Genomic DNA, 13,357 nt, shown 5'->3' on the forward strand with positions numbered 1-13,357 from the left:
TGCCTTGATGAGTTTTGTTTAAAATGTTTCAGAAATACAAGTTGTCAAAGTCTTCTTGCCATAAACTTTCTTCTTGTAAAGTTTTTCAAGAGTTTGTGTTAGGATTGATTTGATTGTATTTAACAAGTGAATATGAGTTGAGTGATTTATGACTTCTCTCATATGTTCATTTGTTTGTTGTAGTTTTGTCACGGATTGCCAAAGGAGGAGATTGTTAGGACATATGTGATTCACTTGTTAGAAATATATGTCACTATTTTATGTAATTGACTAATCTTTTGACAAAATGCACTTTGCTTGTATTTGGATAGATTTAGGATGTGTTTAATATTTCAAGAGACTTTGTTTCAAGATCAAGTGTTGAAGTCATGCAAGTCTGTCTAAGATTCAAGCTGAAAAGAGCCTGTCATTAAAACTCACCAGCTAGCTTGACGGCTAGCCATCTATCGAGCTTAAAGAGCTGTTCAGCCCCATGGCTCGACAGCAGCTCAACAGATAGGGTATCTGTCGAGGTTTATGAAAAACAGATTTTCAGTTCTGTTTTGACTTTAATCCGTGATTATGTGTTTGAGCTTTCTTTTCTCACAACCTTAGACACATAAAAAGATTATTTTAAGGGCCGTCAAAGTGTTCACAAGTTGCACAAGTGTTAAGCAAAGTTTGTTTAAGCAAATTGTGACTGGAGACACAGTTTTGCCCTAGTTCATCGTTCTTGTGAAGAAGTTGTTGTGTTTGTGCACCGTAGGGTTTTATGACTAAGCATCTTCTTGATCTTCATTGTTGGGATGAACTGAAGAATTTTGCAGCCAACAACCTTCTCTAGTTGGTGATTGAAGTCACGTACTGGAATCCGCATAATTGGTTAGTCACGTATTGGGATCCGTGCATCAAAAAGAGAAATTGTCACTACAGAACAAGTCCAATTGGGTATTGGGATAAGGGTTCAATTGTAGGTTGGTATAAGGTACTGAGATTCCTTTACTTGTAACTATTTGTTGTGATAATAGTGGAATTTCGGGAATGGTGACCTTAAAATCACTCGATGAGGTTTTTGCCGTTAGGTTTTCCCCATTCGTAAACAAATCACCGTGTTATTTATTTTTCGCTGCATACTTAGTTTAATTGGTAATTTGTTTGTGCTACCACACTTTTACATGTTAATTTGATTAATTATAAAACTTGGCTAATTAATCAATTATTCCATCACAAGGGGTCAATTCGTTTTTGGCCTATCAAAGTGTTTAGAGAAGTAGAGTGTGTGGTAGGAGCATTAGGCTTTGTTTGGGAGTTCATAAGAGAATGGAACGGAATGATCATAAGAGAATAAAAAAGAATAGAGTATATTTAAGTAAGGGAAAATGAATGGAAAAGAATGGAATGGAATGGAATTAAGTAATTTTGATTGGATGTTTTATAATAAAGAAATGGAAAAGAATGAAAATGAATGGAATGTAAGTAATCTTATTTGAGAGTAATATAGAGGAATGGAATGAAATCATTTTATAATAATATTACTATTAGATCTCTATTTTAAAATAAATGGTTGAATATATAGGGGTATTTTGGGAGTTTTAGTAAAAAATTCATTAAATCTAATTTCATTCCCTTTCATTCATCTCAATTTCGGGGGGAATGAACATTTGAAGTTTTAAGGAAATAGAGAGGAATGAGTGTTCCCTCCTAATCATTTCATTCCCTCTCACGTATACTCTCACAAGGGAATGGACTTTCAATTTCCTCCATTAAAACTCCCAAACAAGGGAATGAAAGAATATTCTAAAAATATTCTTTTCATTCTTTTCAATTCCATTTTATTCCCTCCTCCCAAACGAGGGCTTAGTTACAAGCCCCAAACACTAAAATGATGCTTTATCTGGTTTCTATATCCTAAAAAATTTACAATACTGCTATAGTAGGCTCTTATATATGCAAATTACTGTAGCAGATTGTATTTATTTATTTTATTCATTTAGCCTCTTTCTTTTGATCATTTTGTCTCCCTCTTTCACTGACTCTGGGTTTTATTGGGTTTTGGGTTATATTATTTTATTGGGTAGATATATTATTTTAATGTGTTGTATGATAAAATAAAAGTTGGGATGTTAGGTATATTGTAAAATGGTATGATATAATAGATAAAATAGGTTTTGAGATGGTAAAATATAATATTTTTTAGAAATCAGATGCTAATGCTCTAAGGCGGTGGAGTTGTGTATGGGTAAGTGTGAAATAATAAAAAAAGGTTAAAAAGTATTATTTAAATAAAAGAGGGTATATTATAGATAATCCGATTTGGTGTTTTTGCAAATTAGTTATGTAAAATAGAAAAAGTAAATTGTTATGAGATGCTAATACTCTTATATATTAGGGTGATTCTAAAAAAGAAAAAGGAAAAGTTATTTATTATAGAGAGACTGAGAAAGTGTATTACTTATTACAACCTTTTTTTAAAGACACTGTGATTATGAGGATGTGATGAAATTAGAATAGTTTGGTGAAGTGAGGATATATTTTAAAAGTGGACACCAAAGAATGAATATAATAATATAGATCAATAACTAGTTTGGTTAATGCACATTTATTTTTGAGAAACAAACACACACACAAGAGAGAGAAAGGGAAAGTGGTTAATGCACCTAGTTTGGTTAACTAGTTTGGTGATTCTCAAAAAAGAAAAAAAAAAAAGACTAGTTTGGTAATGTTAACTACCTCCATAAAAAAACCTTAATCCATGTGCTATTATTTTGGGTTTCTAGATTACTTTGGTCCATTTAAACTCGAAGGCCTACTATAACAAGGTTTTTTTTTTTGCTAAACTTCAATGTCTATGCATTAAAAAAGGAAAGAACAGGGAGGAAAGTCTGCCTTACAAGCGGTGACTAGGACCAATGGCAGACTGTCCAATGAAAAACAACATGACACGGGTTTGAAGTGCAAACTTGGCAGCTTCATGAGCTGCCATGTTGCAATCTCTTCTAACCCAAACAAATGAAACAGAAATGAACGACAAACAAACAGAAAAAACATCACTAACAATGTTGCTGATATTCCAAGGAGGCAAAGAGTCTTTGTCAGAAAGAGCATCGAAACAAATTTTGTAATCTCCTTCAATGATGATTCTCATCCAACCTTCAGCAGAGGCAAGGTTGATGGCCCAAAGTACAAAGGCGGCTTCAGCTTGAACAGGGAGACATTTGACATATTTTTTAGCCCAAAGCTTAATAGGATCCTCGGTGTGATCTCTAGCAAGAACTACCATTGCTGTGGATGTGGATCCAACTGCTGCATCTACATTAAGCTTGATGTTGCCCACTGGAGGAGGTGACCAGGTAGTTGGTGAGACAGGAGGGGGCGCTAGCACATCCGGGTTGTGCAAATTGGAAAATTCTGCAATTCTACGAGCGATACGGCTGCTGGATGAGAGAATGTCAATCCCTGTATCTTCGAAGTTGGTTATCCGACCTGATACATCTCAAATAAATCTTATGGCTAGCTAGTATTCATTTACTCTGCCCAGGGACACACTCACTTTTACAAAATAGTTTTTTTGATAATCACTTTTACAAAATAGTTAAAGCTTAACATTTTAGCACTATACATCATACCATTATAAATTGTTTACAAAGTTGAAGAATGGAAAAAAAAAAAAAAATTTAAGTTAAAAGACGAAAAACAAATTTTTTATAAAGTTTAGAGACCAAAATAAATTTTTTATCTTTTTATTTTATTTTAAACAAGTTTCCTGTAAATTTATAATGGTCTCATGTATAGTGCTAAAAATCTAACCAGCGCGCACTCTTACCCTCCACACCCTATAAGCATTTGTACTTCTGGAGTGAATACTGCACCAATGATGCGCGATGGTTAGATTTTAGCATTATACATGAGACCATTATAAATTTTCAAGAACTTGTTTAAAATAAAAGGAAAGGATAAAAAAATTATTTTGGTTCCTAAACTTTATAAAAAATTTGTTTTTCGTCTTTTAACTTAATTTTTTTCTTTTTTCATTCTTCAACTTTTTAAACAATTTTAATAGTTTAAACATTAGAAACAAAAGTGGGGAATAAAAAATAACTTTTTCAATAGTTTGAAAATGAAAAACAAACTCTTGATAAAATTTAAGAATAGAAATTAAAATATTTTTAATAATTTAGAGGTGAAAAACAATTTTTTTTAAAGTTTATAGATAAAAAACAAACATTTAATAAAGTATAGAATAGAAAATACTTAAAAAAAATTTTAACTGTACCATTCACAAAGTAATATTTAAAAATAATATTATAGATTTTGAGCATGTACTTACTTGTCTATGACTTTAGATATCCTTCCAAGTTCGGAAGTCGGAACTGATTGAATTTATTTATTAAAAAAAAAAATTGAAACTCACTTTGTTTTTGGTTTGGTTTTGATTTGTATTCAATTTTAAAATCCAAGAATCTTTCCCTAGAATCGGACACGTATAGTTAAACTCAACCAAGTCCGTCCTGTCCATCACCATCAAACATTAGTCGTGGCACCAGCATTGCTCATCTCCCAAACAAAATTTAAAAAGTAAAAAAGAAAAAAAAAAAAAAAGAAAAAAGAAAAAAAAAACACAGAGAGCGAGAGAGAGTGTGAGAGATAGAACAAAATAAACTAGGGCTCCGAAGTTGCAGAAAAAAGCTTTACCTTATCGTCGTCGTGAACTACTTTTACACTCTCTCTCTCACTCGCTCACTCTCGCTCTACACAGGTATGCTTTTACTTCGTTTCTACTTCAATTTTCACTTCGAATCTTCTTGCAGTGTTTAGTTACTTGTAGAAAATGCTTGTGCAATTTTTGCTACGAGTTCTGTTTGGTCGAACCGAAAATGTACGGAAAGAAATTAATGGGTTTAATTATTTATTGTGACTTTTGTTTTTGGTTGATAATTCACTGTTATGAGTATTATCTTTTGAGTTGACTGAGAATGATTCAACTAGTTTCAGTGTGGATTTTTATAATATGCTTTTTCGTATTTGATGAAACTTAATTAGTGAGTAATTGAGTGTTTGCTTGAAGTTGATTAAAGGATTTTTTTTTGCTTATTATAAAGAAAAACAAACATTGTCATAGTGAAACTCAGTGCTATATTTGGTAATTGGTGGGAAATCTGATCTTCAAGTAATAGCCTTATTATCATTGTATGAATGTGAAAATTTTGTGGAGTTTTAAGAAACAAGTTTGTTGAAGTGAATTAGTGCTCTGTAAGAGAGTGGGTGTGGAAAAAACAGTATATTGTAGCATTGTCACATAAATGATGCGTTTAGAAAATTTGAGACCTTAGGCAGTTACTGAAGGTTTTTTCAAGTAAATGGATGATAACCTAGGAAGCACGGACACTTCAAACTTCTTTGGCGTGTTTGTGTCTGACATTTGCATGCATACATGTCCCAGACGTATCTGACGGATCAATGAAAAATGATTTTAATTTCAAATATGGTGGCATGGTCTAGACAAGGTCCAATCCCAAAAGCAAAATATGCAAAATCAGAAATACATACATTAAGCTGCGCAACGATTAAAGGAAAAAGCCTATGAAAATGGGGACTACAGAACTGAAATTATTAGGTAAGAAAAGATGCCTTGAGATTAAATTATTATTTAAACCCAATAGATTTTGATAAAATGAGATGTAGTACACCATAATTCAACACGTGTCAAGTCTAGAGTCTAATGGTTCATATAATAATATCACCTTATTCATATCATTTTACCCTGTTAATGCTTTTTTTTTTTTTTTTTTTTTACACCAGACGTTAATGTAACATATATCTAAAATTATATATTTATTAATTGTTGTGTCTGTATTGTGTCATGCCCTTATCTTGTCTACATATTGTGTCATACCCTTATCTTGTGTCCTTGCTTCCTAGATGATAGCATTAGAAGCGAAGGGTCAGTGAGAAATGGCTAAGATGGGGGTTTTCCCATGTATTACTTCCACTGAAAAGTTACTCCAACAATGCTTCATATCATGCTAACTGTCTTAATGCATGGCTAAGAAGTTGGATTAGGTTTGAAAAGTTCTGTTTTGATAAGTAGGTTTTGAGAAGTTCTTTATTTGGATGAGTGATGATTTACATTTTTTTTTTTTGTTGCAAATAATGAATTTTTTTTTTTTTTTTTTCAAATCATAAAAGTGACGTTTTACTTATTTTGAGCCACTTATAAACTGTTTGGTTTTTGTTGACTCTTGGGGCTTTACCAATGCTTAAGTCAGTCAAAATTTGGAGACATTCTATTTTCTTTGATTGTTATCTGGAGCTGGTAATAGATTAGATCCCATTATGGTAGACAATACGAGAAGAGATATTGATATAATAAGGCTTCTTTACTTCTTTTAGGAATATCCTTTTCATTCATAGAAATTGCTTTTGAAAGACATTGAAAAGACATATGACCAAAACCATGACAAGTATGTTTTACTTTAGAATTAGAACTACCACTTCCTTGGGATGAACAAGTACTGGAACAAAGGGAGAGTGATGCAATTACCTTGAGACTTGCCAATAGAATTCTCCCAATTGGCATCCACAATTATTCTCTCACTTCTAATATTGCTTACTAATGCTTTCTTTTTAGCCTCTTCTTCAATTTGGTATGCAACTTGAATTGCATTGGCCATGGTATAAAGTTTATTTGTAGCCAAACTTGAAAAAAATATTAGGATAGAATCCTTTGAAATATTTAGAAATTCTCACATCTTCATTCTATGGAAATCATGATCTCATAGCCAAGCTATGGAACTTGTAGGTTTACTCATCAATAGAATAACTCCCCTGTACCAACTTTGTGAATTGCAAGTGAGCTTGTTGCTTGTAATGAGTTGGTACAAAGTAATGAGTCATAGAAATTCATTGGTCCTCCCAAGTTTGAATGGCTGCATAGTTAGTTTGTTAATAATATTCCCTCCAAATTTCTGTTGTCCCCTTGAGTTAGCCTTTGTGAAAAAGAGTTTTGGCTTGAGTTACCTTTGTGATAAAGAGTTGTGACTCTTCATTTAAGCTAGATCATCTAAAAGCATTCCAAACTATTCATTTCCACCAGTCAAGAAACACCTGTAGATTGCTCTCCCCATAAAAATTGCTATCTTTTAATTTAACACCTCTATCCACATATGCTAAGGCTTCTTTTCTTTCATAAAGTCAGCACCTCTATGTGTGAACCCAATATTGGATTGTGTTTGCTGTGGCACCTGACTAGTGCTTGGTCCATAGGAATTTAAGGAAGAGAAAGGTATTGAGATTTAGGGAAACATGGGGTTTGAACTTGGATTTGATTTAAAGGCTTTGGGGCTTTCTATTAGTGGTTTTTTTAGTGGAAATCTTGCCAAGAACAATGGCTTATAGGCTATCTAAAGTTTCTTTCATACCGGATAATTCTTTGAGTTTTTATTCTATTGAATTCTATAGAATGAGTTGGAGGTTGAAAGGGAGTGAGGATTTCAATGTTTTTTCCTTTTCAATGCCTTAAGGGCCCATTTGGATTGAGGGACAGGGAGGGGGAATGGAGGGGAGTAGAGTAGAGTTGGCTGAAAATAGGCTAATTTTGGGCCAACTCTACTTTACTCCCCCTCCCTCCCCCTCAATCCAAACAAACCATAAGGGTCCATGTGCAGAGCTTTTCTCTTAGAAGAGTATTTGGTGTGTTGATGCCCCACAGAGGGTCCTTCTTGTTTGGACGATGGCATGGGGGAAGATCTTCACTTATGATAATCTCATTAAGCAAGCCTATAAGCTAGTAGGGTGGTGTTGCATGTGTTGGTGTTGTGGGGAGATGGTGGATCAGCTATTGTCAAACTGCACTGTTGCGTTTGATTTGTGGAGCTTTGCTTTTAGGTCCTTCGGGATTTATTGGAGGTCACTGACCTGTTGTTTAGATGGAAAAATTGGGTTGGTAAGCATTCTTTGAATATTTGGAACATAGTCCTGTTAAGTTCAATGTGGACATTGTGGAGGGAACGAAATCGTTTTATGTTTGAGGGTACGGAAATTTCATGGATTTAATAGATAGTAATGTTTACTAGTCTTTATTTGATTCATCTTGGCTGTGGGTTTCACTAATAGTAACTCCATCGATTTTATAGACTTGTTGCCTTTCTGTACGTTATACTCTTTCTTTGTAATTCTTTTGACTTCTTTGTGTTCATTATACATGTACATGAAGTCTTATTTTAATAAAACACTTGATTATATATCAAAAAAGAAAAAGAAAATAAAAGATAAGATAAAATTCTAGTAACCTATCAACTACCATGGGAAATTATTCTTGGACTTCACCTTAACCTTAGGTTTCCAAAGAGTATATTTTTTCTCTTATCACACTATGGTTGTGCCAGCTCAGTATTTGTCCTTGTATATTCAGCAAAACTGAGTGCTATGGATTTCTGATGGTCCATATTATTTCAAGTAGGTGATAATACTGTTTGTTCTTCTTCCTGTACATCAGTGTTAGACTTCTATACCATCCAGCCTTTATTGATATACACCTGCTTTGTAACATGTTAAGTTGTAGGGATATGTCTTCTGACACTGCAAAGGAGAATGCTTCTGTAGTTGATTCATCAGTGACTGAATGGAAACAAGACATGGGAAATTCAGATGATCCAGGTAGTAAATGATGCAAGTTATATTCTCTATATACAATTAATATGTAATTTAACTTCTTGGTGTATTGTACATTTTTTATGTGTTTTGTTTAATAGTAACTCTCATTTGCAAATGTTGATCTTTCAATAAATGTGGCAATTTTCTGCTTCGCTACCTATCCTTTTGTGGGAGTTGAACCTGCTTGCAGTGGATGCTAGTCAATTATACACTCTACTTATATGACATCCAAAAAACTTATTCCTCTTCCAAAATTTCATCTTGAAATCTGAATGTTTGATATAGGAATAATATGAAATTTCTTGTCAGAGAGTTCTAGTTACAAAGTGAATGAGGATGGCTATCCATCTAGGGAAGATAAAGTGCGGAACTCCCATGATCCTCTGGGAAAGTCAACCACTAGCAAAAAGGGTAAATTGTATAATACAAGATATTTCATCATTAAGAGTTTGAACCACGATAATATCCAACGATCGATTGAGAAAGGAATTTGGGCAACTCAGGTCATGAATGAACCAATTCTGGAAGAGGCCTTTCTTGTAAGATCCCTTCTATTTTAATTTTGTGTGCTACTTTCTAATTTCTATGTGTTACAGAGAAGCACATGCTTGTCTTGCAGAACTCTGGTAAAGTAATTCTTATATTTAGTGTAAACATGAGTGGTTTCTTCCAAGGGTATGCCCAAATGATGTCTTCTGTTGGGTGGAGGCGAGACAATGTTTGGAATCAAGGGAGTGGAAAAAGCAATCCCTGGGGGCGCAGTTTTAAGGTCAAGTGGCTGCAGTTAAATGATTTGCCTTTTCAAAAGACTCTTCACCTCAGGAATCCATTGAATGACTACAAACCTGTCAAAATTAGCAGAGATTGCCAGGTGTCCTTTATATTAATTGCTTTTTGTTTCTTCTTCTTTTTATTTTTTAGAGAGGGGGGGGGGGGGGGGGGTTGTTGTTTACAACCTTTGAAGACGGTTTTTAAAAAAGATTCTGAGTCATGTATTCTTTCCAGGAGTTATCTCCAGATATTGGAGAAGCTCTTTGTGAGCTCCTTGATGGGAAGAGTGACGTGGATGACTCGCTGAGTAGGTAATATCTCTTAAGAAGCTCAATGGTGAATATGTTTAGTCTTTGATAAATAGAAGGGGAAAAAACAAGGAAAACCCCATTTGTCAAATTCCAAATTCATAACCTTATTGGTAATTATGTGTGTTATGCTGTACCAGTTTTTACAGGGATGATATTCCTTCCAAAAGGCCTTGTGTAGATTCTCCATGTTCTTTAGGAAATGAAGAGTATAATGTGCCTCTAGGGCATATGCCATGGTCCAGAACACCTATGCTTTATCCTTCATTGCTCTACCCACATCAGCCTGAAGCAAATAGATTTCATTTAGGATACCAGAGTTCCACAGGGGTTATGTTTCCTAACAATCCACCTATTACCACTGGATCATCACAAGTTGATGGAACAAAATGTTCTCGCATTAATGGAGACCCCTCTAATTTACAAGTGGATGTGGATATGTCTTCTCGATATGAAGTTTGGGGTTTGTCAGCAGAAAGCCCATTTACAAGTACTCTGACTGATGATGATTTTCTTGAAATGGTATTGGTGTCCTATCTTAGTTTCTTTCTTCTAATTGAGATCACTAATGCTTTATTTCTTTCTTTTGTAGCTAACAACTCAAGGCTATTTATTAAGTGAACATTTCCTTAACAAATGTATGAACATCATGAAAACAATATTATGCTTGAAATTTTCATTGAAATTGAAATCAACTTTTTTATGGCTAGGGTAATTATAAAGTCTTAAATCAACTTCCCTCTTCCCTCTCCTCTTTTCTTAGGGATTGAATTCAATTGTTGTGAACTTATTGGTTCTGTCCTTGGAAACCTTAATGGTTGAGGTGTTGAATTTATTATGTATTATTTTTATTGTACAAATGTAAAAATTTTATTGCTCTTTTCTTTTTGGAGGAAAGACTCTCTCTCTCTCTCTCGTAGTGGTTTTATTTCTGATTAGAAAGATAAGCCAATCACTTTGTTGATGCAGATAAAGAGCTCCCTGCCTGCAGTTCTTATCTCTTTTCTTACTGAGGAAGACTTATGCTTGTTAATGCAAAATACTTCAATATCTTTGTGTGTTGTGCCTAGGCTGTTCATAAAGCCAGACTGGCACACTGTACCTAATTTGATGTTGAATCCTTGGCAAATGTCAAGTGTTTGAGTTCTTTGTTCAAATGGCTGTTCTGTGAATGGTCTGTCATCTGTTATTTTATTAAAGATGAAATAGGAACAACTGTTGTCTGTTGAGAACAATCTCATGATACCTTCAAATTTATTATCATTTTTTACTCCACTGATATATGGAATTTTCCTGGTTTGTTATTGCAGTCTTATGAAGAATATCTGGATGCCCATAGCAGAAGCAACAAACAGTTATGCCTCCCTGTCAGTATGCTTATCTTAAAACATTTCAATTTTTTTTATTTGTCTTTTATTTCTAATTAGGTGCTTATGGTTTTTACACTTTCATTTTCCCTATCTGTGAAGTGAAGCATTTGTTGCATGTGATATATCATGTAGACATGTGGATAGTCTGTTGCTAATTCCTTGCTTATGATCAGTCCAGCCACCATCTGATTTTGAAACCAAGATATTTCTTGAGGCACATCAATTGGATATTCTGATTGATGATGCTTTAAATTTATATTTGTCTGTCAGCAGTCTGGATATTGGTGGTTGATGCTGTTCCAATAACCTGAAAAAGGTTCCTGTTGACTCATTCTGTCGAGGTCACAATAGTTAGAAATCTAGGAAAATGCCAGACAGGTGTTTGGACCATCCATATACTCAACTATAGTCCTAAACTGAGTCATTACCACCATTTGGCAGGTGGCCGGACCATCTAGGAAAACACAGGAATCATCAAGAAGTAAAAAGCATGATGAAGATTTGTAAGTATATTACTGAAAACCTGAACGATAATTTCACTAATCTCTATTTGTTTAACTTGATGAAATGTTTGACAGAAACTCAAGCTGTATAGCTGATCAGTGTTCCTCACGTAAGAGGACTCATCATTCATCCCAGAAATAATCGTATCTTGGACAGTGGAAGCTTCCCTTGGTTTTTTCCGGATGGTGTTGGTGATTTTAGGAGAGTTTCGCCATTATCCTGCAAGGAATGAGACTGCAATTTATTCTAAGCTCTGGGACTCATTATGTTGTCGTGTTGTATACAGTTGTATCTTACCATAAAATCTCAATACTGAACTTTACTGGGGCCTGGTTAACAACTTGTACATAAATTGAGGCAACATTGGCCCAACTTATCTCTTTTTTTTTTTTTTTTTTTTTGATTTGATATTTTACCCTTTTCTTGATAGAGTTTAGGAAGATGCATAGGTTAGGTGGTACAAACCTAGATTTTGATACATGTAATTTGGTTGGGCATGTAAACATTATCTGATCGTAGTGGTAGAATATGGTAACGTGAAATCATAAATTTCAGTGTTGCCTGGAATAAAAGTAGTAGATAGTGGAAATTGGTATACCTCAAAGTTAAAATTGGGGTGATTTGAACTAATCAATCAATATCAATATCAATATCATATCATAAAAATACTATATATAATTGCTTAAGACAAATTCTTAAGACAAATCCATAATTCTCTCCCGTTACTACATGTGTTATGTAATGCTTTATGTTTTATATTTATATAAACAAAACACATTATTTATTTTTAGGCGAAAAATACATTTTAGTCCTTACATTTTCAGATGATTTCCATTTTAGTCTTTACATTATATTTTTATCTCTTTTAGTCCTTATCCTGAAAAACACTTCCCGTTTTGGTTTCTACCGTTACATCAGAAATGGAGAAAGCTGACGTGGCAAACAGCAAGAATAAATAACACTAAATTAATGTCCACGTGGCTTAAATTAATAATAAAAAATGTCAAGTCAGCATTTAAATTAAAAAAATTAATTTATTAATTTTAACTAAATATAAAAAATTAAAAACAGAATTAAAAACCAAAAATCATATGAATTGAGATCTAAATGTGTCTTGAACAAGAACAACAAGAACATAAGCTTAGATCTAAAAACACAAACCTTGTAACTAAAATCCAAAAATTAAAAATTTCAAAATCACAATTTTCTCAAACCCAGCAAAATCATCTAATCATAAAACCTCAAAGTATCAAATCAATCCAAAAATACAACACAACCAATCCAAACAAAAAAACACGTCCCAATCAAGTTGAACCTAGCAAACCGACCTCAAGTAAACCCAGATTCGGTGGCTATTACTGAGAGAAAGAAGAAGAAAAATGTTTTTTTTTTTTTTTTTTTTTGGGTAATGGGAGAGAAGAACGACGTCGTTTTGCAAACGTTCAGGGCGTTGGTGGAAGGCGTGGCCCGAAAGTTCGTGAGGGTTCGAGACGTTCCAGCATATGGTCACGTGACGAGCCGTAGTACTTCCATAAGGTCTTTAAGGTGTATACGAAGCTCTGGAAGTACCAGCAGGATCACTGGTCGGAGCTCGTCGACTTCGGTCTCCACTGCTGGGAAATCAGTGAGATCGCCAGCCGGATCGGCCAATACATGCGGACCAGTGAGGCCAGGTTTCTCGTCGAGGCTTACGTGTTCTACGAGGCAATTCTCAATAGGCGCTACTTCGAAGGATCCAAAGGCTTCAATAAAGATCTCGAGGTTAGGTTCAAG

At 34.1% G+C, this 13,357-nt stretch overlaps 1 protein-coding gene across 5 annotated transcripts; it reads left to right on the forward strand.

Annotated features, from left to right (window-relative positions):
• The first annotated feature begins 4,561 nt into the window (after nt 1–4,561).
• Nucleotides 4,562–12,181, forward strand: LOC126708940 (uncharacterized). Of its 5 annotated transcripts, none has more exons than XM_050408960.1 (9): nt 4,563–4,735; nt 8,540–8,634; nt 8,941–9,170; nt 9,251–9,502; nt 9,637–9,713; nt 9,851–10,232; nt 11,021–11,077; nt 11,522–11,583; nt 11,659–12,181. In XM_050408960.1, the coding sequence occupies exons 2-9, from the start codon at nt 8,544–8,546 to the stop codon at nt 11,723–11,725; spliced, it is 1,218 nt and encodes a 405-aa protein (XP_050264917.1). In that variant the 5' UTR covers nt 4,563–4,735; nt 8,540–8,543; the 3' UTR covers nt 11,726–12,181. The 5 variants fall into 5 exon arrangements, 4 of the variants coding, with proteins under 4 accessions (XP_050264917.1, XP_050264918.1, XP_050264916.1 ...); XM_050408959.1 differs by having other exon boundaries at nt 4,564–4,735; nt 8,534–8,634; XR_007649293.1 differs by lacking the exon at nt 11,659–12,181 and having other exon boundaries at nt 4,562–4,735; nt 8,534–8,634; nt 9,851–10,348.
• The last annotated feature ends 1,176 nt before the right edge of the window (nt 12,182–13,357 follow it).

The sequence above is a fragment of the Quercus robur genome, chromosome 12 (assembly GCF_932294415.1).
Source record: "Quercus robur chromosome 12, dhQueRobu3.1, whole genome shotgun sequence".
NCBI lineage: Eukaryota > Viridiplantae > Streptophyta > Magnoliopsida > Fagales > Fagaceae > Quercus > Quercus robur.